Genomic DNA, 23077 nt, shown 5'->3' with positions numbered 1-23077 from the left:
CTACAATGCCACTGTATTCAAAGCCTGGTACTGGCACAAGAACAGGAATATAGATCAATGAACAAAACAGAGACCCCAGAAACTGACCCAAGCCATTATGCTCCATTAATATTTGACAAAGGAGGCAAGAGAATACAATGGAGTAGATAGTCTCTTCAATAAATGGTGTTGGGAAAACTGGACAGGTACATACACAAAAAATGAAACTAGATCACCAACTTACACCATATACAAGAATAAACTCAAAATGGATAAAAGACCTAAATGTAAGTTGTGAAACCATAAAAATCTTAGAAGAAACCATAGGCAGCAAAATCTCAGACATCTCTCATAGCAATATGTTTACTGATACAGCTCCTAGGGCAAAGGAGACTAAGAAGAAAATAAACAAATGGGACTACATCAAAATAAAAAGCTTCTGCACAGCAAAAGAAACCATCAAAAAAGTGAAAAGAGAGTCCACTCTATAGAACATATTTTCCAATGATACATCTGATAAGGAGTTAATTTCCAAAATATATAAGGAACTCATACAACTTAACAAAAGGAAGACAAACCCAATAAAAAAATGGGCAAAGGAACAAAAATTGACACCTCTCCAAAGTGGACATACAGATGGCCAAGAGACATGAAAAAATGCTCAAAGTCACTAATCATCTGAGAGATGCAAAGGTCAAAACAACGAGGTATTACCTCACACCTGTCAGAATGGCTATCATCAACAAATTAACAAACAACAAGTGCTGGTGAGGATGTGGAGAAAAGGGAATCCTAGTACACTGCTGGTGGGAATGCAGACTGGTGCAGCCACTGTGGAAAACAGTATGGAGTTTCCACAAAAAATTAAAAATGGAACTCCCATTTGACCCAGTAATCCCACTTCTATGAATACATCCTAAGAAACCTAAGACACTGCCGAAACCGGTTTGGCTCAGTGGATAGAGCATTGGCTTGCGGACTGAAAGGTCCCAGGTTCGATTCCAGTCAAGGGCACGTACCTTGGTTGCGGGCACATCCCGAGTGGGAGGTGTGCACGAGGCAGCTGATTGATGTTTCTCTCTCATCGATGTTTCTAACTCTCTATCCCTCTCCCTTCCTCTCTGTAAAAAATCAATAAAATATTAAAAAAAAACAGAAACCTGAAACACCAATCAGAAAGAATATATGCACCCCTAAGTTCATAGCAGCACAATTTAAAATAGCTAAGATTTAGAAGCATCAAGTACCCATCAGCAGATGAGTGGATAAAAAGAACAGTGGTACATTTACACAATGGAATACTATGCAACAGTAAAAAAGAACTCTTACCATTTGCAACAGCATGGATGGGCCTGGAGAGCATTTTGCTAAGCGAAATAAGCCAGGCAGAGAAAGATAGGTATCACATGATCTCACTCATATGTGGAATCTAAATGAACACAATAAACTGTTGAACAAAATAGATCCAGAGACATAGAACCATGAACAGACGGATGAATTTCAGAGGGAAGTGGGAGTAAGGGAGAGAGATTTACCAGGGAATTTATATACATATATGCATAGCCCATGGACACAGACAATAGGTGGCAAAGGCTTGGGAGGGGTGGGTGCCGGGAGGAGGGGGTCAATGTGGGGAAAAAACAGCAACAATAAAAAACAAAGCGGACATCTGTAATACTTTCAACAATAAAGATAAATTTAAAAATAAATAAATAAAACTGTCAGTTAATTTAAAGAAGAAAAGAAAAAGGACCATTGCTGTAGTCTAGAGACACTAATAGCAAACCATCTAGTTCCTTTACTGCAATACACTTTTTAAAAGAATCTCTTCTTGTAAAGCTGTTTTCCATAACATAAATTTTCCAGTCACCAGGTTGTTTATCACGGAGCCATAGTCAGTACAGGATGATCTTTAAAGCACTTTATGATCTGTTTTTCCACTTGAGCAGCAGAATTCCTAAAGGCCCGGAAACCCTCAGGCTTGGCCTCTTGCCTTGGACACAGCCTGGCTTATTATAGAGCTGGGTAATCACAGAGCTGCCTCTGGTCTGTGTGACCTTTCCCCTAGTGAGCTTTATTTCCATGAACAGAAACCACAGGTCTGAGAGCTCCTGGGTGGAAAAGAGACCGCTTCATAGCAATGACCCTTCACCTACTAAACTTCCCCTCCTTGGCTCCACCTCCAGGCAGTGCGGCCCAGCTGTGGGTGTGGGACTGACCTTTCACTCACTTTGCCTGGCCAAGCCCAGCATCTACTTAGCTCTTACAAGACGAGCTAAGTTTCTTCCTTCCAACACAATGTTGATGAAAACTGTGCGAGAGAGAATCATTGTATTGTTATTTTTAACCAAGAAGTGAATCTATGAATTAGTGCCATCGCAAAGGAAAACAGCCCTTTATTCCCAGACACAGTGCATGTTGAGGTGCCTCTTTGTTGAAAAAAAGAGGTGGGCAAATCCTACCATAAAAGGGGTGAAGAAAGAACACAGAAGGGGAGCCCCACACGTTTCCTCTTTGGACTCAACACCAACTACCAAGTGACAGCCAGGCCCTTCTCATCAATTAAGAACATAAACATGTTACCAAACTCAGCAATGTCAGATCCTCAAGTTTATTTTCAAAATGGAAGGAGTAAGCGGGGGAAGAAGTGTCTTTTTTTTGTTATTACTGTAAAACCTAAAGATAGTCTAGTTTTCTCTCTAAGTCTCACTGTTGCCCTATGTATGAGGGGAGCCCGGGGGGGTGGGGGGGGGCGGCGCAAAAAAATCAGTGTTCTTGAAGAAACAAGCTGTTGAGTTCCCAGCATCTTTTTGGTTTGTTTTTAAACTCAGCTTCACACAGTGGCCTGGTTTTGGCCAAGAAGAGGAGTAGGCATTCTGAGTTCTAAAGTGTCTGTAAGGCTAAGAAACAAATCTTAGACTTCCCCAGCCTCAGAGGAGTGTGCCAAAGATCTATGTGGAATCTGAAGAGTAGCTGTGTGATTTAGGGGACTTCATGGTCCTTTGCCTCAGTTTTCCCTCTGCAAGTGGGAGCGTTGGATTGAATGAATGACTTTCCTATTTGCTGGTAACGGTCTCACTAAAGGCAGTTCAGGGGATAATATGGAGGTTTGGACCTGCAGCCCAAGAAAAACAGGAGTTTGCATCTCCCAAACCGGATTCACTGACTCACTGATCTCCAGAGTGCTTATGTTGAGAAGAATCCTGAGGCCAAACCAGACGGAACAGGAGAGGATGTTACCATCTGTTGGTGGTGGCGCCAGCCACAGCTGGAGAGGAACCAATCACTTGCACAACATGTACTTGCTGAAACTAGTGTTTTCAAACAAACAGAAGATTTTAGTGTAACATCAGTGTATCTGCCCTTTTATTGCTAAGCATATGGACAAACTGAGCATTGCACATTCTAATAGGCTAGTATGCATGTGTCGATTGAATTCACCAGACAGTAAGGGATGTTTGCACTAGTATAAGTGACTAAATTTTTCTATTTTTAAGTGGATATTCAGTGGGATGGAAATACAGTTTGACCACCCCCTGCACTGGGTTAAGCAAAGAAATCACCAAAGGAAGTAACCTCTAAAATTGCCTTCCAGATGACCTGGTGCCTGACTGTGTTTTTTATTATATAGAACACCAGAAAAGGTTGTCTAGGGCAGCCAGTCAGTGTTATACAAACGAAGGCTGGACTTGAGCAAAATTTGGAATTTTCAAAGTAAGGGATTTCTATTTGGAGTGTGTGTGTGTGTGTGTGTGTGTGTGTGTGTGTGTGTTCAGGAGGAAAAGAAATGTTCCACTTGGTGATAATCTCAGGAAATCTAGGCAATGATCAGCAATCAGAGAACAGGTAAAAGCCACAGAACTGTTTCAGCTGACAGGTAGCTCAATGTCAGTCTCCAGAAGACAAAGGCAGGAATGATAAGGAAGAGAAAGACCTGATTTCGGGCTCCTCAGGTCTGGAGTCTCCAAGCTTCTTGGTATGCCCAGAGGGGTTACAAACAGAAGGCAGAAGAGCAACTGACCCACTTCCCTGTCCTGATTCTGCCTTACAATTTGGTCAAAAGCCTGTTTTGAATAGATATCTGCCAGATTCTTCTGCCTGTTCTTTTGCTACATCTATTTTCATTTTAACTTTTGGAAAAAAAACATTTATTTTCCTTATAAATAAGAAGTTATACATGTTTAATTCTTTAACATTTGGAAAAGCATAAAAAAGCAAATATAAATACTGATAATTTTACCACCCAAAATTACCACTATGAACATTCTTGGCATTTTCTTTCTACATATGTTATGCATATGTTTGTGCATATAATATTCAAATTATTAACCATATGTGTTTCCTGGCAATATTTCCTATAAAGCCATGACCCCCTCCCTCATTTGAGCAGCTAGATTATGACCCACAGAAGAAGCCAAAAGTGTTTACACAAGTTTGGGAAATCTGAGAAACTGAGATATAGGTTTTCTGTTTACTCAGATCCATGAAACTTACTTACAGTTCTATGACCCATACACTAACCCCCTCTTAGGGTTCATATGAGCTATTGTCAAGTTTCCTTTAACTTTTATTCTCACCCTCACCCCCAAAACCAGAGAACTCTTCTAGTTTGAGAAGTAAGGTGGCAACCTTGATGTGTATATTAACATATATTTTTAATTGCTTCGCTGAAATACGTTCCTACAGGTGGAAAAGTTGAATAGGTATCTCTTTAAGGGTCTAGATGTATTTTATCAAATTGCAAATGCCCAGCCCTCTGGCAAAAATGCGACTGGCATTTTTAAAACTCTACCAGTGGCCTTATGCTACTAGATTTTGCCAGGCAAGCTGGGTAGAATTCATTTAACACTAGGCACGCATGCCCCTGAAAATTTCAGAAATTGGGTGCCTCTAGCAGAGATGCTGCATAAATTGGGTGCCTCTAGCAGAGATGCTGCATTGAGCACTGTGTACAGGGGGGAAGCTTTAGTACTCCCCCCTGACCATTAGCACCAAATCATTTGATAGTCCTCTCATGTTTACCTTTACTCAAATGAATGCACAGATTTGTCCATACCCATTGCCCCCAAATAACTCCCTTTGCTTTATTTCTGTAGCAACTGGATCACCTCCAAGATCTGTGGCCAGCCTGAAAATATATCTCTTCCTGGTCACACGCTAATCATGGCACAGGTTTCCCCCGCTACCCAAAAGTAGAGCATTTTTTTGAAAGCTGAAGTGGCATAAAGCAAAGAAGCAATTACTGTTAACTTATATGGAAAAATCTTTAAGAGTTCCCATACCCCAAAATAGCCTACCAAATCCACTTCATGACATCCAGTTTTACGCTAAGCATAACACCCTTATAAGCTCTCTTAGGTTTTTCTGGCACCTTAGGACACATCTTCCTTGCAGATGTACAAAATAAATTAAGGTTAAGCACAGATGTTCACAGACACAGTTCAGAGTGATGGCAGCTTGATGCTGAGATGCTTAAGTGTAGTTTCTGGGGAAATTGCTCCGGGTACGTGCTGCCTCTATACAGCTTGCTAGGGAGCAGACACGGAATGCTATTTTTGCTTTTCCCTTTTTCTCATAAAAGTGAAAATCCTCTTCAGATTTCTTTCCGTTAGAGAAAACAGGTACAGGTCTTTCATAAAAACAAAGTGACGTAAGACGAACTTTCGGAAAGCAGGGGATATCAGTAATACATAGTGTTTTAGCCAACTGGGTAAACCATTTGACCTGCTCTTCCAGTCCAGCTACCATACATGTTGCCAATTATAACAATAGTTGCCATCACGGGAATGACATTAAAGAATGGAGCTCACAGTGAGAGTAACCTGATATTAGTGGATGGGATGACATGGAGACACAAGTTTGGTGACGGACCGGAGTTCACATTTAGCCCTTAGCCATCTCTGTGAACATCATAAGACTTCACCTGACCTTTAATCATCACCCAACACACAGGGCAATAGTGCTGGGTAAGCCAGGCCAAGAACTCAATGGGGTTTTCCTAAAGTAGAACTCCTATAATGTATCATTTCCACTGTCTTTCCTCTGCAGATTAAAGAGTATAATTCTTTATAATAAATATTTTTGCCTACTCCAGATCCCATACACATGGCAAGAAAAAGCAAATGCATACTTTTCTATTACTTCTGTTCTTAGGATGTAATCCAGGAAAAAGAAGGGATTTTTACCTTTACTTTCCTCATCCAAGAGAGCTTTATTTAGTCTTCTGGCTCCTGGAACACATTTTTTTTTTCTTTATCATGCTGTACAAATATGTCACAAAGGATTCAGAATACAAAAATATAAATCATAGCAGTATCAAGTCCCTTCTCCAAGTGGAGGTGCAATTTGGAACTTCCCCCATGTTTCCCAAGCTTGAACAGTAGGAATCACAAAGATGTATTCAGCATAGTCCCAACCCTAATGTCTTTCAGGGGGTGGGGTCCAGGCTGGAGCAAGCGGTGTGTCGCAGTCGGTTGAGCATGGTGTTCCATTACTCTAGAGGTCTCTAGTTTGATTCCCAGTCAGTGTACATCCTACCTGATCCCCTGTGGGGGCGTGCAGGAGACAGGTGTTGGATGGTGATGGTTCTCGCTCATCAATGTTTCTCTCTCTTCTGTTCTCTCTAAAATCAATTTAAAAACTTTTTTAAAAAGAACATAAATAACTGCAATATAATGTTGCAAGCGACAAAGGCCATATTTGGAAGGGCGGGGAGAAACAATCAGGGAAGATCTCATAGTTTGTGCTGGGCATTTAAGGCTAGAAAAGAATGTTTTGGGCAAAGATTTGGATTCAGGACATTTCATACAGGGGAACAGAGCCAGCAAATTCCTGATGGGAGAAAGAAAAGGGGAGTCAAACTGACAAAGTGATTCCTTTTTATGTTGTTTTTAATCAACAGAGTTAAACCTAATGGGGAGAAACAAATTAATGGCCTTTTATTGCCGCAAGGAAGTTCATGTATTTTGGCAGCTTCTCAAGCCTCAGCTAAAAGCACTTCCAGTTCCAGACTCGTGCTGTTCTCTTGCTGGAAGAACTCTTTAGGTTGCTTAGACCTATCGCTGTCCAATGGCAGAGGAGCCCATACTTTTGAACGCAGCTCACTGGCTACTGTAAAAGCCCGCTCTGAGCAAGAACCAATGAGCTCCCAGAACCCAGATTCTTGGAAATAGTTTCTGGCTAGGAATGCGTGACATTGAGACAGCCTTGCACTTGTAAACAAGGACGAGTCTGGGCAGGCCTCCAGCCCACGCGATCCGGGGCACTGTCCCAAGTGGCTGATCTCGAGCCTGCTTACCTCCAGATGCCCACGTAGCCTTCCCCCTGCCCCTCACAGCCTGGGGCACCTGCGCCAGGCCACTCCGCGGGGACTCCGCAGGGCACCGACCCAAAGTTCTTTTTCTAAGCGGATTGGCCCGGTCCCAGGCCCGGGACACGGCTCCAAGTCCCCGTGACTCCTCCCCTTTGGGGTTGGGGGGGCCGTCCCGGGAAACAAATAAAACCGCCCGAGGAGGAGCCGGTGGTGGCAAGACGAGCTCTAGAGTCTCAAGCCACTGCTTCTCTGATTCACTCCTCTGCTCCGAAACCCCCGATCTTCAGCCCACACCCGGTGCACCAGCCGGCTCGCTCACCTGCGCTCTCGCCCGACGCGCCCGGCCGCTCCTAGGTCCCAGGCTCTGCCCCTCGCAGCCTTCGTGCTCAAGCCAGCCCAGCCCCCCAGACCCGGTGGGCATCAGGATGAAGGCGGTCCGCTTCGTGATGCGCGGCGCCAGCACGCTGAGCCGCGCCAGCCTGGTCCCCCGCGAGGTCGAGCATTTCTCCCGGTACAGCCCGTCCCCGCTGTCCATGAAGCAGCTGCTGGACTTCGGTGAGCGTGGACTCAGGGCTGGGGCGGGTTGGGGCGGTGGTGGGGGGTAGCTGGGGAGCTGCCTGAACTTTAAGTCCGGGTGCTGGGAGGACTGGTCTCACTACTTAAAAACAACTTGGGGCCCCTTTTCCTGCTGCCCCCTCACCCCCTCGCCTGCGCACCTTGCCTTTTCTACATCTGGCTTCTTTCTGACAGGTTGTACCTGCCTACAGGTAGAGGCCACTTGCAGCTTCGCTGATGCTGGATGTTTTGAGCTCCTCTTTCCTCTTCTATCCGCACAAAGCTTCCGTCAAAATACTTTTTGCTTTCAGTCAACATTTAACAATGAATGAGGAACTTTCACAGTACTTCTTGGAGAAGGGTCCTAATATTATAAAATAGCCTCAAATTAATTGAGATTTTATCCCTTAGTCACCCTCCACAGGGTACATCTCTGCGTTCCGAACAAATTTCTTTATCAAATTAAAGTTTGTCATATATTTGCATTACTGCTGAAAATATTTACCGACTTTCTGCAATAACCTTACAAGGAAAATGTCAAGGATTTAAATGTGGTATTATTTATTATTAGTCTGGAAACATCAGGACGTCCACCCCACCCCCTTATCTCCCACTCCAATTCTATATCTAGAACTCTGAACATTGTGGTGTTGACTGAACGCTGCATTCTTTTATGAATATTAAGAGCTGTGGGATAGTCGGACTTCGTGGAAGTGAATCCTCTTCCAAAACTAAACAATAATTCTCATATTGATTACTTTAAAACTAGAAAAAGACCAGAAGGTCTTTTTTGAATTATTTATAAACAGTATAAGAATTATTTACTGTTTATAAATAATGAAATTTTTGAATTATTTATAAACAGTAAATGAAATGAGGGTGAAATATAATTTTATAATATATGTGTATATTTAATATTGTATAGTTAATGCTATTCAAATATATCATTTAGTCATACTCATTTCCAAATGCTAAATAAGTGTTATTTATTACAGGTTCGGAAAATGCATGTGAAAGAACTTCTTTTGCATTTTTGAGACAAGAATTACCTGTGAGGCTTGCCAATATCCTGAAGGAAATTGATATCCTCCCTGATCGATTAGTAAATACCTCTTCAGTGCAGTTAGTTAAAAGCTGGTAAGTAGTGAACCATTCTGAAACGGTCTCTAGTTTTAAAACAGTTATCTAAGTATGAATTCTTATAATATATTAACATCATAGTTGAAAACAGGTGATCTGAATAGTAATACTTTTGAAATATGTAAAGAATTGTTTAATAATTTAAAGTAAGTTATCATAAGGGCAGTTATAAAGTGATAAAAGCAGAAACAGACATTTTTATCGTGAAAAAGATTCTTTCACAATATAATTTTTACTTTCAGAAGAAATATGAAAACGAATTGACAGTTACCACTTGTTTTGTATTTTAAGTAATAAAAAACAGTTTGATCCTGTGAAAGGAATCCTATCCTAGTAGATATGAATGACTACTATTCAGAGAGGGCCTACTCTTTTTTATTTACAAACCAATTAACAGAGCAGGCTCTGAGTTCAAATCCTGCTTCTGCCTTTTCCTCATTGTGGAATTCTTGGCAAGTGTCTTAAATTCTCTAGGCCTCGATTCCCCCATTTTTATTGAGGAGAATAAAGCATATGCCTCAGAGGGATATTTGAGTGTAATTAAACGAGGTAATCCATTAAAAAGCACTTAGAAAAATAGCACACAGCCAGCACTCAGTGTCTATTATCATCTCATTTTATAAATAAGGATGTTGAGGCTCAGAGAGGGTAGATAACCCAAAGGAGCAGATTTTCAGAGAATAGAGCCAGGATATGCACTGAGGCAGATATGCATCAGAGCCTCACGCTAATCACAGAATACACAGCTTTTTGTTCATTGAATCAAGAAAAATATATATTTCCCTACCTGGTTTTGCTCAGTGGATAGAGTGTTGCCTGCAGACCAAAGGGTCCCAGGTTCAATTCCAGTCAAGGGTACATGCTCGGGTCGCAGGCTCGAGCCCCAGTAGGGGGCATGCAGGAGGCAGCCCATCCATGATTCTCTTTCATCATTGATGTTTCCAACTCTTGCTCCCTTCCTCTCTGAAATCAATAAAAAATATATTTTTAAAAAATATGTATTATATGTCCATTAAACAAACACAATCTAAAACACATATTCAATCCATAGTATTTATTGTGTTCAAAACTTCTAGTCACTTATGAATGGAGTAGGAAAAAAATACGAAATCTCTCTTTAAAAGTTGTTTTTAAATCCTTTTGCTATTAAAAATAATCCAACAGTTGCCAAACAAAACAAAACTGAATATTGATCTGGAATACTTAAAAAATATATAAATTTTACCTTAGATAGTTAAGAGTTAAAGTTGTACCCCCCCCCCCCCTTTCTTCAGAGATATTGTTTTCCAAATGTCCTGGAGATTTTAATTTTAAACATAATACTCTCTCTTTTCAAATTATTTGAAAAAGCTACTATATTTTCAGCCACTTGTATCTGACTATTCAATTTAAAATCTTAAAGCACACCTGTCACTTTACAGGTACATCCAGAGCCTGATGGATTTGGTGGAATTCCATGAGAAAAGTCCAGAAGACCAGAAAGCATTAGCAGAGTAAGTTCTCTGCCTTAAATAAGTGTCTAAAACTTTGACTATTTCCAGACATACTCCTCTAATAAGTGATATGTACACTTATAATCTAAAATATATAAGTGACAGAACCTTATTTGAACTTTCACTAAATATAAATGTGTTTTGCCTTAGATTTGTAGATGCTCTCATCAAAGTTCGGAATAGACACCATAATGTAGTTCCTACAATGGCACAAGGAATCATAGAATATAAAGATGGCTGTGCATTTGACCCAGTCACCAATCAAAATCTTCAGTATTTCTTGGATCGATTTTACATGAACCGTATTTCTACCCGGATGCTAATGAACCAACACAGTAAGTTCATGATTATTCATGATATACAGACTTGAGGGCAGACTATAAGCCATACTCTAACGTGATGTTTTACTATTTGGTGGGTCACATTCTTTGTCAGTGGTGTTCTAATCATGATTGTCCTGGTTTTTATATAATATTATATAATGTTTTTTGTATTTATTTTTCAACAGTTCTTTTATTTAGTGACTCAGAGTCAGCAAACCCAACCCACATTGGAAGCATTGATCCAAACTGTGATGTAGCAGCGGTGGTCGAAGGTACTTTCTAGATTTCTTCATTTCCTTTATTGCAAATGTACACTCTATGATTGACATATGGTTGAGGTGACTCTATGAATGAATTTATATTCAGAGTTTACCCTTTATATTCTTATAAGTACTGTCATGGAGGTCCGTTGCTTTTGAGGGTCAGGGGTTTAAACACTCATTTACAGTATTATAAAAAAAATCCAAATATCAGTGGTTAATGTATATATTGCATTTGATCTCTGACGTGTGCATATTCCTGTTGTTGTAGCTATATCTTAAACAGTGTCATAATTCTTTCTTTAATAAAATATTAACAAGGTCCTTTTGTATACAAACATTGCACTCTAATGAATATTTTAGGTTAAGGGTAGTGTACACAGTGAAGATCACTTGACAATTGTACTTGGCAGAAATTCATTTCATCATTATGAAAAAAACCTTCTATTCCAGATGCTTATGAGTGTTCCAAGATGCTTTGTGACCAGTATTATTTAACATCTCCTGAATTAAAACTCACACAAGTGAACGGTAAGCTATAAATAAAATACAGTTTAATCTATGGAAAATTCACTGTTCTCCCAGTATGAGTAATACTGTAAATACAGAGCAACTTGTTGTGTTCCATTTTCCCCTTCTGAACATGCCTAGAGTTTGTACACTTCTTTTTTGAAGCTAAGGTTCTCTTTATCTCAACTGGAAAGTTCCCATTGAGCACATTCAGTTGCTACTAATAATTCATAAAGAAGAATAGTTTGAACCAACAGTTTGGAATATAGAGTAGCAACTTAGTTCTAAGATCAAAGAAAGATTGCTCACTATAGAAAAGGGGGGATAGGAGACTAGATCTGGGAGGCACCACTTGGTAGTGGAGATGCCCTCCTAATTCTAATAAGGTTACTCATAAGGCCTGGAAACAGAAATAATTTAAATTGCACTTAAAAAAATAGGGCAGTAATAGAAGGACAAATACTGCATGATCCTACTTACATGAAATATTTAAAATATCGCAAACTCAGAGAAGCAGAGAGTGGAATGATGGTTGCTAGAGGCTGGGGGGCAGGGAAAAATAGGGAGTCACTATTCAATGGGTATAAAATTTCAGTTATGCAAGATGAATAACTTCTAGAAATCTGCTGTACAATGCCTTGCTTATAGTTAACAATACTATACTGTACACCTAAATACTGAAGAAGGTAGCTCTCATGTTAAATGTTCTTACCAAAAGAGTTTTAAATTATACGATAAATATATACCAGTTTTGGAAGCAGAGCACACTTTATTTAGTAGCTTCAACTGTAGGGAGTACCTGAAAAAATAATAGTCTTCCCACATTGACTGAAATGATTGCATGAGGAATGCAAGGCATTATTTTTATTCTATTCCATAGTTGCTTCTCAAAACATGACAGTAAGTAACATTCTCCTTTCAATTCAAAGTAGACATCTTTTCCAAGTAATAGTTACAATGTTTGTTGGTGGTGAGAGTGAAAATCAAGTTGCTCAAATTCTGGGTAGCCTAATTCATGGGTTGGAGTTATGCAAATGTAATTGATTGCTAGACTAAAAATAGAAGTACAAATAAAGATTGAAAAATGTCTCTAAGCATTAATAGCATTGTTGCATAACTTGTAGATAAATTGCTTGAACTGTTTGATAAAATAAAGATGGCATTGAGTCAGACCTTGTGTTTTCTGATTCAAACTTTGCCAAGGCCTGGCAAACCAAAGAATAATTCTTTTATTTTTCTTTTCAAACAATATGATGAAGTTTTTGTTTCTCTGTTTTCTTTAGTCTCTTGGTGAAATTTGAGCATATTTAGTCTATAAGATTTAATGTTTGGATGATAAAAATGAAGAATAATCAGAAGTGTTATTTCCCCATGTATCATTGAGAAATTTTCCATGTGTTATTTCAATTTCAAAATATGAAGATTATAGCTAGCATCAATTTTGATGTTATACTACAGACAAATTAATTTTTTCTTCCTTACAATACATATAACTTTAATTCTGAAATTGTCCAGTACAAAACTTTTGAAAATAGAAACAAATAAGCCATATAATCTAATTTATAGCACCCCTGCTGAACATTTCATCTGCTTTATACATTTGTAAAGAAATGCAAAACTTAATTTTAGAGCTCTAGGTAGCAACTGTAATAGCATATTGAAAATAAGCCAGTTGTGTTTTCAGATTAAGAAGGAAGGTTCTAAGGTAGGATTTTGGAGTGAGGAGGATGGGGAGTATTCCAATCCGGTTTTAAGTCTGAAATATTAGTTAAATAGATATGGAAGTTTATTTTAATGAAAGATTTATTTACCAATTCTAATGAGTTTAATTTTCTTCTAGGAAAATCTCCAGGCCAACCGATTCACATCGTGTACGTTCCTTCTCATCTTCACCATATGCTTTTTGAACTATTCAAGGTATGACTTCACAATGATTGCAATTTTGTTTTGTTTTTAATGTTCTTTATCATTTCTGACTAAACAGGAGCATCACTATCTTCTCCCAAGCAAGCTTCTGTGCTCCTAACAGGAGGTTACAGTTAATGTTTGAAAGGGTACACAGAGTTCCTTGTAGTATCAGCATGTATTTGAGAATGTACAATATGATTCATGATGTCTCAAGGGCTCCCTAGTCCCATTATTTGTTCAGGTGTCCAACAAAGCACTATTCATTCATGCATTCATTAAGAAAGTTCATGGGGTGAATGCTTCACGGAATGAGGCCTTGTTTCTCCCACCCCCACAGGCTGGTCCAATTCCAAATCCACAGGTTCAGGTTCAGAATTACCATAAGTGGCAGGATCTCAATCTGAGTCAGAGGACAGTCCTAGTCCATTCCTTCAGTGATCTACTTTAATGTGCATATGAATCACCTGGTGGTTTTGTTAAAATGCAAATACTGATTCAGGGGGTCTGGGCTGGGGCCTGAGATTCTGAATTTCTAGTACGCTAACAGGTGTTGCTGCTGGTCCACAGTCCGCGCTTCATGGCAAGATTGGAGGGCAGTGCTTCTTAACCTTCCCTGTGCTTTAGAATCACCTGGAGGGCTTGTGAAAACAGATCCTTAGGCTCTGTCCCAGAGAGAGATTTTGATTCTCTAGGTCTGAGAATCTGCATTGCTATCCAGCTCTCAGAAGATGCAGATGTTACTGGTCTGGGGTAGCCAGGTGCTGGAATCAAATCCTGTCCTGGGTTCTAAGACCAAACTACAACTTGGTACTTACACCAAAAGATAGGAAACACTTTGCGATGCTTCTTCCAAGAGTCCTCTGGACTGCAGAGGAGGAGGCCTGAAAAATGTGAAATTTGCTTCTAATTCTGATATAACTCTTCCCAAAACATACTATTTTCTAACTTATGTTAGTAATGTTAGTACAGTGGTTGGCAAACTGGTTTGCTGCTCTGTTGACTAATGAGTTTGCCGACCACTGTGTTAGTACAATGAGGTATTGATTATACTGCAAACATCTGACCTATTTTAATTCACATTAGCTAATGATTAGAACGTCATATTAAATAGAAACCAGAAAGCAGATAATTTTCTGGAAAGTTAGAGAGGAAAATGGGTGAAATAAACCCAAACTGTATTTGTATGAGAATCATCCAGTTGTCTGAAAACTTGAGTTTCTTCTCTGTTAAAGGACAAAAGATACTTTTTTGTTTGATTGATTTACTTTTAAATTGAATGGTCCAACTCTTATTTTGCCATCATTGGTAAAAGTTAAGATGATAATCACATGTAAATTGAAATTTAATTTAGAATTGTTTACTATCCTTTTAAATAGTAACAATCTTTTCCCAGCAAATTTTATAAAAGCCAATAAATTGGTTCAATGATTCACTGTTCCTTTGTGATGTAATAGTCTTTGGTGTTTGGATGTAAAATGTAATGGAAAGACAGAAAAGAGAGAACCAGGAAGTGGGCTATAAAAATCAATTTTACATTTAAATTAAGTTTACAAATAAGAACTTGACAAGTAGCAGAATTGTCTTCCTATTAGGCATTACTCCCAGGAACTATATTACAAGGTAAATGCATATTTTTCATTTTATACCCTACATGGCGCACTCATAAATAGCTACTATTATAACTACTAACTTAAAAGAAATGGGAACTTTGAGTTACCCTCTGTGCTGCTTTTATTTTAAACATAAAAAACAGGTATTTATTGTTCCTCATTATTCTGCCATTCAATTTCTTATGTTTTTGTTTTCTTTAGAATGCAATGAGGGCAACAGTTGAACACCAGGAAAACTTGCCTTCCCTCACACCAGTTGAGGTGATTGTTGTCTTGGGAAAAGAAGATCTTACAATTAAGGTAACCATCCTCTATTTATCTTTTGAGTATCTCTTGAGAGAATTTTAAAAATCACCAATAATAAAGCTCTCTGCTTTGAGCAATAGATCAAAGCCATACACCAGGTGACTTTCCAATGAAGGAAGGACATGTTTATAGAGACGAATGCACGTTGTTTTGACTGTGTGGCTCTGATGACTTGTTTGTTTGTTTGTTTAAGATTTCAGACAGAGGAGGCGGTGTTCCCCTGAGGATCATTGACCGCCTCTTTAGTTATACCTACTCCACTGCACCAACGCCTGTGATGGATAACTCCCGGAATGCTCCTTTGGTAAGACCAATTATATGGCAAAGTTCATCCCAGCCACCTAGTTCTAAAGGGAGAGCCAGGATTACAAGGAAGTGTTTAGGCCAGGTCATCAGTTTAAATTGGGCATGGGGGCTATGAGGAAGAATGATAAAGCAAGCTAAACGGGGTGAAACAATTCAAGGGGCCTCTGATTGGAAGCAGGAGATATTGATCTAGATTCTAGGACATGAGTGTCAAGCACAGTAGTAACACCTTCCCAAATTTGTATTTCAATGAGCATGTCCGCCTCTTTACCAATAACTGATCTTTCCTCTCCAGGCTGGATTTGGTTATGGCTTGCCGATTTCTCGTCTCTATGCCAAGTACTTTCAAGGGGACCTGAATCTCTACTCTTTATCAGGCTACGGAACAGATGCTATCATCTACTTAAAGGTATACTTTAAATTCAATAGAAAAAAAAATCTTTTTTTTTAAAAATTGCTTCGTGTACAGCCCTGACTCTGTGGTCCACAGTGAAAACCCCAAACTGGGTTCATGCAAATAATGACCAGAAGTAATTCTAGTTTGCTATGTGTAAATATATTGTTCAATATTTAATATGGTAACTTACCAACAAGGAGGTAGAGCTAGGCTACGTGCCTCAAGTGAAGCAAAATTGTTGCCCAAGAGGCCAGGCTTGTGTGAAATTTTTAAGGCAACTCCTTTGGCATCTGTGAGAAGAGCTGTACTTTTGTTTTACTTCAGTTTGTGAGAAAAAGATGTTAATAATGTTCCAGCCTCAAAATTAACTGATATTGAGTTATTCGAGACCTTAAGCTGACATTAGAAATCCAGGAAAAGACAGCTGACTGCTCACAAGTTGTCTGAAAGATACCTGGCATTTTCTGTTTAAAATTTAAAACTTGGTAAATGTTTTTCTATTGCTGATAAAGCCTCAATTTATTTGTTAAGGTCACTGTCCTGATTCTGTTTCTCATTTGCCAACTATTTCAAATGAAAATATATTTACAGATATTAGTAACTAAAACAGTAAGCTTCTAGGCTCCTGTTCTGTGCCAGGGAATTATTTACCAAGTGGTCTTTGACCATCTGAAATAACTAATGCATTCCTTTAAAAAAAAAACAAAAACAAAATCACATATTATTTTGTGATTTTCCAGAGTTGTTTTTTTCTAAAATAGTTTATTGATTTTTTTTTTTTTTTTGAGAGAAGGGAAGGGAGAGGGAGAAGGAGGAAGGGAGAGGGAAAGAGAGAAACATTGACATAAGAGCAAACCATTCATTGGCTGCCTCCTGCACACCCCCGACCAGGGACTGAGCCTGTAACTCGGCCATGTGCCCTGACCGGGAATTGAACCATGACCTCTTGGTGCACTGGATGATGCCCAGCCAATTGAGTCACACTGCCTAGGGCACATTTATTTCTTAAATAAGCCAAAGTCTTCATAGTATTGGGAAATATTAAGAGCTCATAGGTTTATAGTGTCAGATTAGAACTCTTTGTCACAGATATAAAGGTTTTCCTTGGACAGGATAGCTTTGCTATTCAACTCTATCATATTGGTAATATCCAAACAAAGGATATGTGGGAATATTGATCACAAATTCTATTCCCTAATTTAAATTGTACATATTCTATTTCATCCCCTATAAGGTAAAGATATTATTTCCTTTTAATTTTCTTTTATACAGTGCCTGACATACTATGGGCTCTGGTAGGCTCTTATTACTAAATTAATTAAAGGAAGGTATTTGAATGGTTGACAACTTACCTCTGAATTTATTTTGAATAATCACTTCAAGTACAAATGAGGCCTTGCATAGTTGCTTTGGTTTGACTTGTTTCTTCATTCTCTTTTCAGGCTTTGTCTTCTGAGTCTGTAGAGAAACTCCCGGTCTTTAACAAATCAGCCTTTAAGCATTATCAGATGAACCCTGAGGCTGACGACTGGTGCATCCCAAGCAAGGAACCAAAGAACCTGGCGAAGGAAAAAGTGGCCGTGTGAAGAGGGACGCTCAGGGCACTTGAAGGGATCAAAGTGGGTCTGTGCCAGTGCTGCTTTCTGAATGTTTGCATGCGGACTCTTCTCCCTCAGACAACAGCAACGAAAGCTCCTTGACCAGGACACTGAGGGGAAGAGGAACAAAGCTCATTCCTGTGACCCAGGAGAGCACAGGGCAGGACGACAGGAGTTAACACATGGCCAGCTCTTTATTCTTCAAATGGAGAATAATGCTTGGGTTTATATCAAAACCCGAATAAGATATACGCCTCAATTTGTCATCTCTTTATCAACAGGAATGGGAAAAGAAGTGCAGTGAAGATATAGGCTATCAGTTTCAATAGACTGATGTTTTAGAGTTTAGACCTTTGGTTAATGTCATAAGATATTAGTATTTATTGTACATCAAGTGTCAATTATAATAGTATTTTCCTGCCATTCAAAGGAGTGGGGCTTGGTTTATACCATATTACTAGAAATGTATGTAAATGTACATTTTGTTTATAACTATACGCTCTAGGGAGGAAAAACTGGTGACTAAAATGACATTCACTTTGACAAATAAGTCAAAACGTTTCATTAAAAGCTGCAGCCAAGGCTTTGAGCCTCTGTAAAAACGCCGAAGATAGCCTTTTCTGGTAAATACAAGGCCTTTATTATGCTGCTTTCCCTGTTCACACCTCACATAGTAAGTGAGCTTATTGCCAGGTACCTCGTCTTGGGCGAATTTTAAAATATGCACTGAATTCAGAATGTTGGTGGTGGGAGGGGGAGAAGAGTTGCCAAAGTGAGAGCAAAACTATCTCTCTTGTTGGTAAATAAAACGGTAGATTGGAAAACTGACATTAGGGAAGGAAATCATGCATTCGGAACCTAATTCAGAGAGAAGGCCTTTCTCTAACCTGCAGTAGTGGCATTCCAAAGACATCCATTTCCTAGGTTCTAACAGATGTGTTTTTTTATGTACTCAATTATACTCTACACTCCAGAATTAACGTGTGTGTAAAAAATTCCTAAGTATCAGATAATCTAAGAACATTACAATTTAAATACTTCTTGGAATGTTTTTAACAAGGAGCCTGGGAAGAAGAGAATTTCATGCCTGAATATTTTCGTTTCGAATTAATGGCATTGAGAGCTAATGAATGCCAGCTGCAATGCGTATGGAACTTTTGGGGAGTTCAGGTATAGTATGCAGGTTGACAGGGCACTCCTTAGAGAAGGAGTGAAAAAACAAAAGAAGGAAAGGAAAGGAAAGGAAAGGAAAGGAAAGGAAAGGAAAGGAAAGGAAAGGAAAGGAAAGGAAAGGAAAGGAAAGGAAAGGAAAGGAAAGGAAAGGAAAGGAAAGGAAAGGAAAGGAAAGAAAGGAAAGGAAAGGAAAGGAAAGGAAAGGAAAGGAAAGGAAAGGAAAGGAAAGGAAAGGAAAGGAAAGGAAAGGAAAGGAAAGGAAAGGAAAGGAAAGGAAAGGAAGGGCATTTTGCTATATCCCCCACAAATGACTTCAAGAAATGGTTCATATTGGCAAAAGGATGAATTGGTGTCTTTCAAAACAATATGACTTTTTAAAAATGGCTCTCTCAGTTTTGCAAGATACTAGTTTTTAATGAGATAATAAATTCATGTCAAATTGAAGTTTAAACTGGGATATAGAAAAAAAACTAGACTTTTCTGTATTGGAAAAGAATCAGTACTATCTATGCGTTGAACGTAACATTTGTACTTAATTTTGTCATGGCCTGGTCTTGTGGTGCTTCTGGTAGTAGCCATAGAAGCATCAAACCATTTGTTTCAAATTTCAAATTTCATCATGAGAAGTCCTAGGTAGGGATTTTTCTTGATGATGGGATTCTGGCTCAAATATTTATTACTTACACAAAACTATTTGCAATAAATTATTTGAATATTCAGTTTTTACTGAAATTTAAACATTTTTGCATGAAAATACTTATGTTTACCAAAGATTTAAAGCAGTTGATTAATTAATTAACCCAAACACCGTGAACTATCATTAAAACATTAGAGAAAAAGAAATGTTGTTATCTCAATGACATCAACTGTGTAAATGGAGTTCTATAAAATAGAAATAGACGACATTGGTATTTGTAAAATTTACAGACGAGCTTTAGAATTCTACTGAATAGATACTGACTGCTCAGACCCACTTAAATTATTAATGTATAAATTGTATTTTTGCTTTTAAGTTATGTACAGAGAAATGTGATAATTTTTATAATAAATATTTTTATTATAAGAGTAGACATCTTTTCAAGTTATTTTCTCAAATTAATGGCAAAGTACTAAGAAGAATTTGAAGCAAAGGTTTTTCCTTACTTTACATTCAATGCTAATTTATCTACCTATTGAGTATAGCCTTTAAAAATTATTGAAAGCAATTTAAAATCTTAATTTTTAAACAAAATATAAGTACTTTATAACAGTCCAGAAATTTCTAATTGTTCTTTGCTTTCTTGTGTATGCCCCAATAACACATAGTACAATGTATGTTTATATACATGGATATATTCAATAATCACTGTTGCAATGCATATATTCTTTATATATTTTTGGTAAATTTACTTTAAAGTTGCACTTAATAACTGTATTTACATAGCAAATACAGTAGAGCACTAAAATAATCACTTAGGTAATCTAGGTTCCCAAATAACTTCTGGATTAAATATCTGAATAATACATTTTCTCCTACTATACTTTGAGGTATTGCACTTACACTTAGGTGTGTCCAATAGTGCAAATGTAAGGTAGCAATAGGATACAAATGACTAAATTAAGTGGTGGCACATTTTATCTTTGCTATTTTCACACAGTCACTAATTTAATCCTACTCTATCTTAGACAATATCCTTTGCCCACCTCCACAATGCCCCTATTGGTAAAATTTTGCAAAGCAAAAAAAGGGGGGGGGCGGGGAAGAAAGAAAAATGATAGGAAGGAGGGAGAGTTGGAAGAAGAGGAAATTAGAATAAAATAAAAGTAGTGAAATGACTTGCCATAATTAAATCATAAAAACTTGTCAGCATAATTGTTATTGGAATAAAAAATTCCATCAACCAAGATATTAAACCCTAAAGAAACTACACTAAAGCCCTTCATTGAGGACACTCAACTGCAGCTTGTCTAAAGGAAGCGCATGCACATATGCATATACACAGGCAAGCCTGTACACACACAGGGGGTTTAATTGTGAATTTCCTTGAATTAAGCTGTTTAGGAGGTAGGGAATTCGTGTACTCCATAGATTCAGAACCTTCATCCACATTTGCATAAAAACTAGAAAACATCAAGTACTACATGCCTCCATTTGCACACACCTATCTTTCTAACACAGTTAAGGTGTGCACTCCCAAAACTACTAATTTTCAAGTCCAACAAAGTGGGCTGAATCAAAACTATCCCTATACTGTTTCTCCTAAATTCCAAATCTAGTGAAAAATGGTAGAAGTGTTTGATCTTAGCTACAATGACACGTGCAAAGACAAAGAGAGAGAAATCATTGTGAACTAGTAGCTTGTTTGGACATTGACCTTGATAATTTCTTTAAATATTCTCCTACTATACTTTCAGGTATTGCACTTACACTTAAGTGTGTACCAACAGTGCAAATGTGCCTGGCCTTTCCTGGTGAGAGAATTGAGGGACTTTCATAATTTCACAGGAGCTTATGTAAAAAGTTCCTAGGCCCCCAACTATGAATTTTAGAGCAAAGGTATGCTGTCCCTATTAGCATTCTATCCATACATATCTTTTTTGGATTTTTCATTTTTCATCTTATATCACAGTCACTTAGGCACTCAATAAACATTCCTTGGGTAAATACCTAAATAAATACATAAATGAACGTTTGCCTATAGACCAACATCCTTACATTTAAGGGCAGATTGGAACTCTGTGTTAAAAGATGCACATCAAATTTTATAAGATTTTTTGCTTTAAATGGTAAGGAGTCTTACAACATTGTAGAAACTCTGGAATACTTTTCTAAACCAAGTTTTTCCAAAATTTAAATTTCAACTGATTTTTTTATATGTTGATCTCCATTGGTGGCCTTTGGCCACTGGAAATGATCACATATTTCAAAAGAAATTAAATAATGGATAAAAATTATTAGTGGTAAGGAAATTTCTTGAGCAAATGGGTTGGTTTTTCAGGTTTTATCACTATTTTTCTCACTGTTCACCTTGGACTACTACTATCCATATTTGATGGTGGCTTAATGGAAATGAGCAACTGTCTTAATTAGATTTTTCAGTTCCTACCCAAGTGCAAATAAACATTAAAATCCACCAAGATCAACAGAAATGTCAATAACCTTGAAAACATGCTGACTTTATTAAATGATGTGAAAATGATGTAAGCTGTCTTAGTGATAAATCCAGCAATAAAATAATAGTTTATCAATGAATTATGAGGCATCACTTTCATGTTTACTGCTACCATTTAACATAATAAAAATAACACAAGACTGGTTATCAAATAATGCAATATAAGTAGGAATTATTTATTAGCAGACAATTTTCCATAAATTAAAAGGATGCTTTAATATCTAAGACAAATAGCCTATTGAATGGCAAAGTCTTGAGTTTTTTAATCAATTCCATTAAAACTATGCCCTTTAATGTGTTTCTAGCCCAAAAATATACTTCAGTATCTCATAGTGTTGCCCTTAACTCAGACTTTTAAACTCATTTTTAAGGTTAACAACATGTTTTTGAAATTATACATTTGTGATCTAAAAATAAAATAAAATTTAAAAACAAAAAGAAAAACTTTATACCATGTTCTTAAGCAATTTTCTTTACCTATTTGAGTTCCAATTTTCTCTTCTACCTAAATGAGATCTAGTTGTTTAAGGAAGGCACTTCCAATGCTAAGGTTTTTAAAATCTATTTACTCTAATGAGTCTTTACTAAATACCCAGCCTTCAATCTCTCTTCAGTCCAAAGTAGACTTCTTATACTTACTATCAAGCACAAAATCCTTTGCTGGCTTCCCAGGGTCTAAGACTGATACTTAGTTTTCTACAAAACAACCTACATGACCAACCTTACAACTTACATTTCATTACTAAACTATTCATTATATTGTCCTCTAAACATAGAACAAACATATTTCCTTTTGCTCATTGTAAATATGCCTGCCTGAAATACCCTTTCTCTCTTCTCTGTTTTTTTTTTGTTGTTGGTTTTTTTTTTCTTTCTAAATACTGCTCAACTTCTGGACCCAATTCAAATTCCACCCCCATAGACAGAGCATCCCAGTTTAAAGTGCCCTCTCTTTCAACTTCCTCCTCTAACCTCTCACATGATCAGGACCGTTTTAGTATTTATCACATAATTCTTAAGGGTGCTAGATAAATGTTATAGAGATGTAAAATCCA

General features: G+C 37.9%; 1 protein-coding gene and 1 long non-coding RNA gene across 2 annotated transcripts in view; one reads left to right on the top strand and one right to left on the bottom strand.

The window, feature by feature from the left end:
* The window catches only part of LOC308247273, a 33637-nt gene extending 25811 nt beyond the window's left edge, over positions 1-7826 (bottom strand). The window contains exons 1-2 of the long non-coding RNA XR_013960477.1: positions 7611-7826; positions 6165-6601 (exon numbers count right to left, since the gene is read on the bottom strand). This is a non-coding gene — a long non-coding RNA (uncharacterized lncRNA). The remainder of the gene's footprint in view (positions 1-6164; positions 6602-7610) is intronic.
* On the top strand, positions 7314-19940 carry PDK4 (pyruvate dehydrogenase kinase 4). Its single transcript, XM_080666149.1, has 11 exons — positions 7314-7846; positions 8842-8983; positions 10408-10479; positions 10630-10814; positions 10988-11074; positions 11516-11593; positions 13413-13489; positions 15292-15390; positions 15590-15700; positions 15998-16111; positions 17542-19940. The coding sequence occupies exons 1-11, from the start codon at positions 7717-7719 to the stop codon at positions 17683-17685; spliced, it is 1239 nt and encodes a 412-aa protein (XP_080522275.1). The 5' UTR covers positions 7314-7716; the 3' UTR covers positions 17686-19940.
* Positions 19941-23077: the final 3137 nt, after the last annotated feature.

The sequence above is a fragment of the Plecotus auritus genome (assembly GCF_963455305.1).
Source record: "Plecotus auritus genome assembly, chromosome: 4".
In the NCBI taxonomy this organism is placed as follows: domain Eukaryota; kingdom Metazoa; phylum Chordata; class Mammalia; order Chiroptera; family Vespertilionidae; genus Plecotus; species Plecotus auritus.
Note: the sequence above shows the minus strand (reverse complement) of the source record. Positions and strands in the feature narration are given on the sequence as shown.

Bases quoted from the DNA above. Each gene is read 5' to 3' on its own strand.
- PDK4 (XM_080666149.1), top strand. From the start codon at position 7,717: ATGAAGGCGGTCCGCTTCGTGATGCGCGGCGCCAGCACGCTGAGCCGC. The intron at 8,984-10,407 runs GTAAGTAGTGAA...GTCACTTTACAG, and splicing joins GTGCAGTTAGTTAAAAGCTG to GTACATCCAGAGCCTGATGG. The intron at 16,112-17,541 runs GTATACTTTAAA...TTCTCTTTTCAG, and splicing joins ATGCTATCATCTACTTAAAG to GCTTTGTCTTCTGAGTCTGT.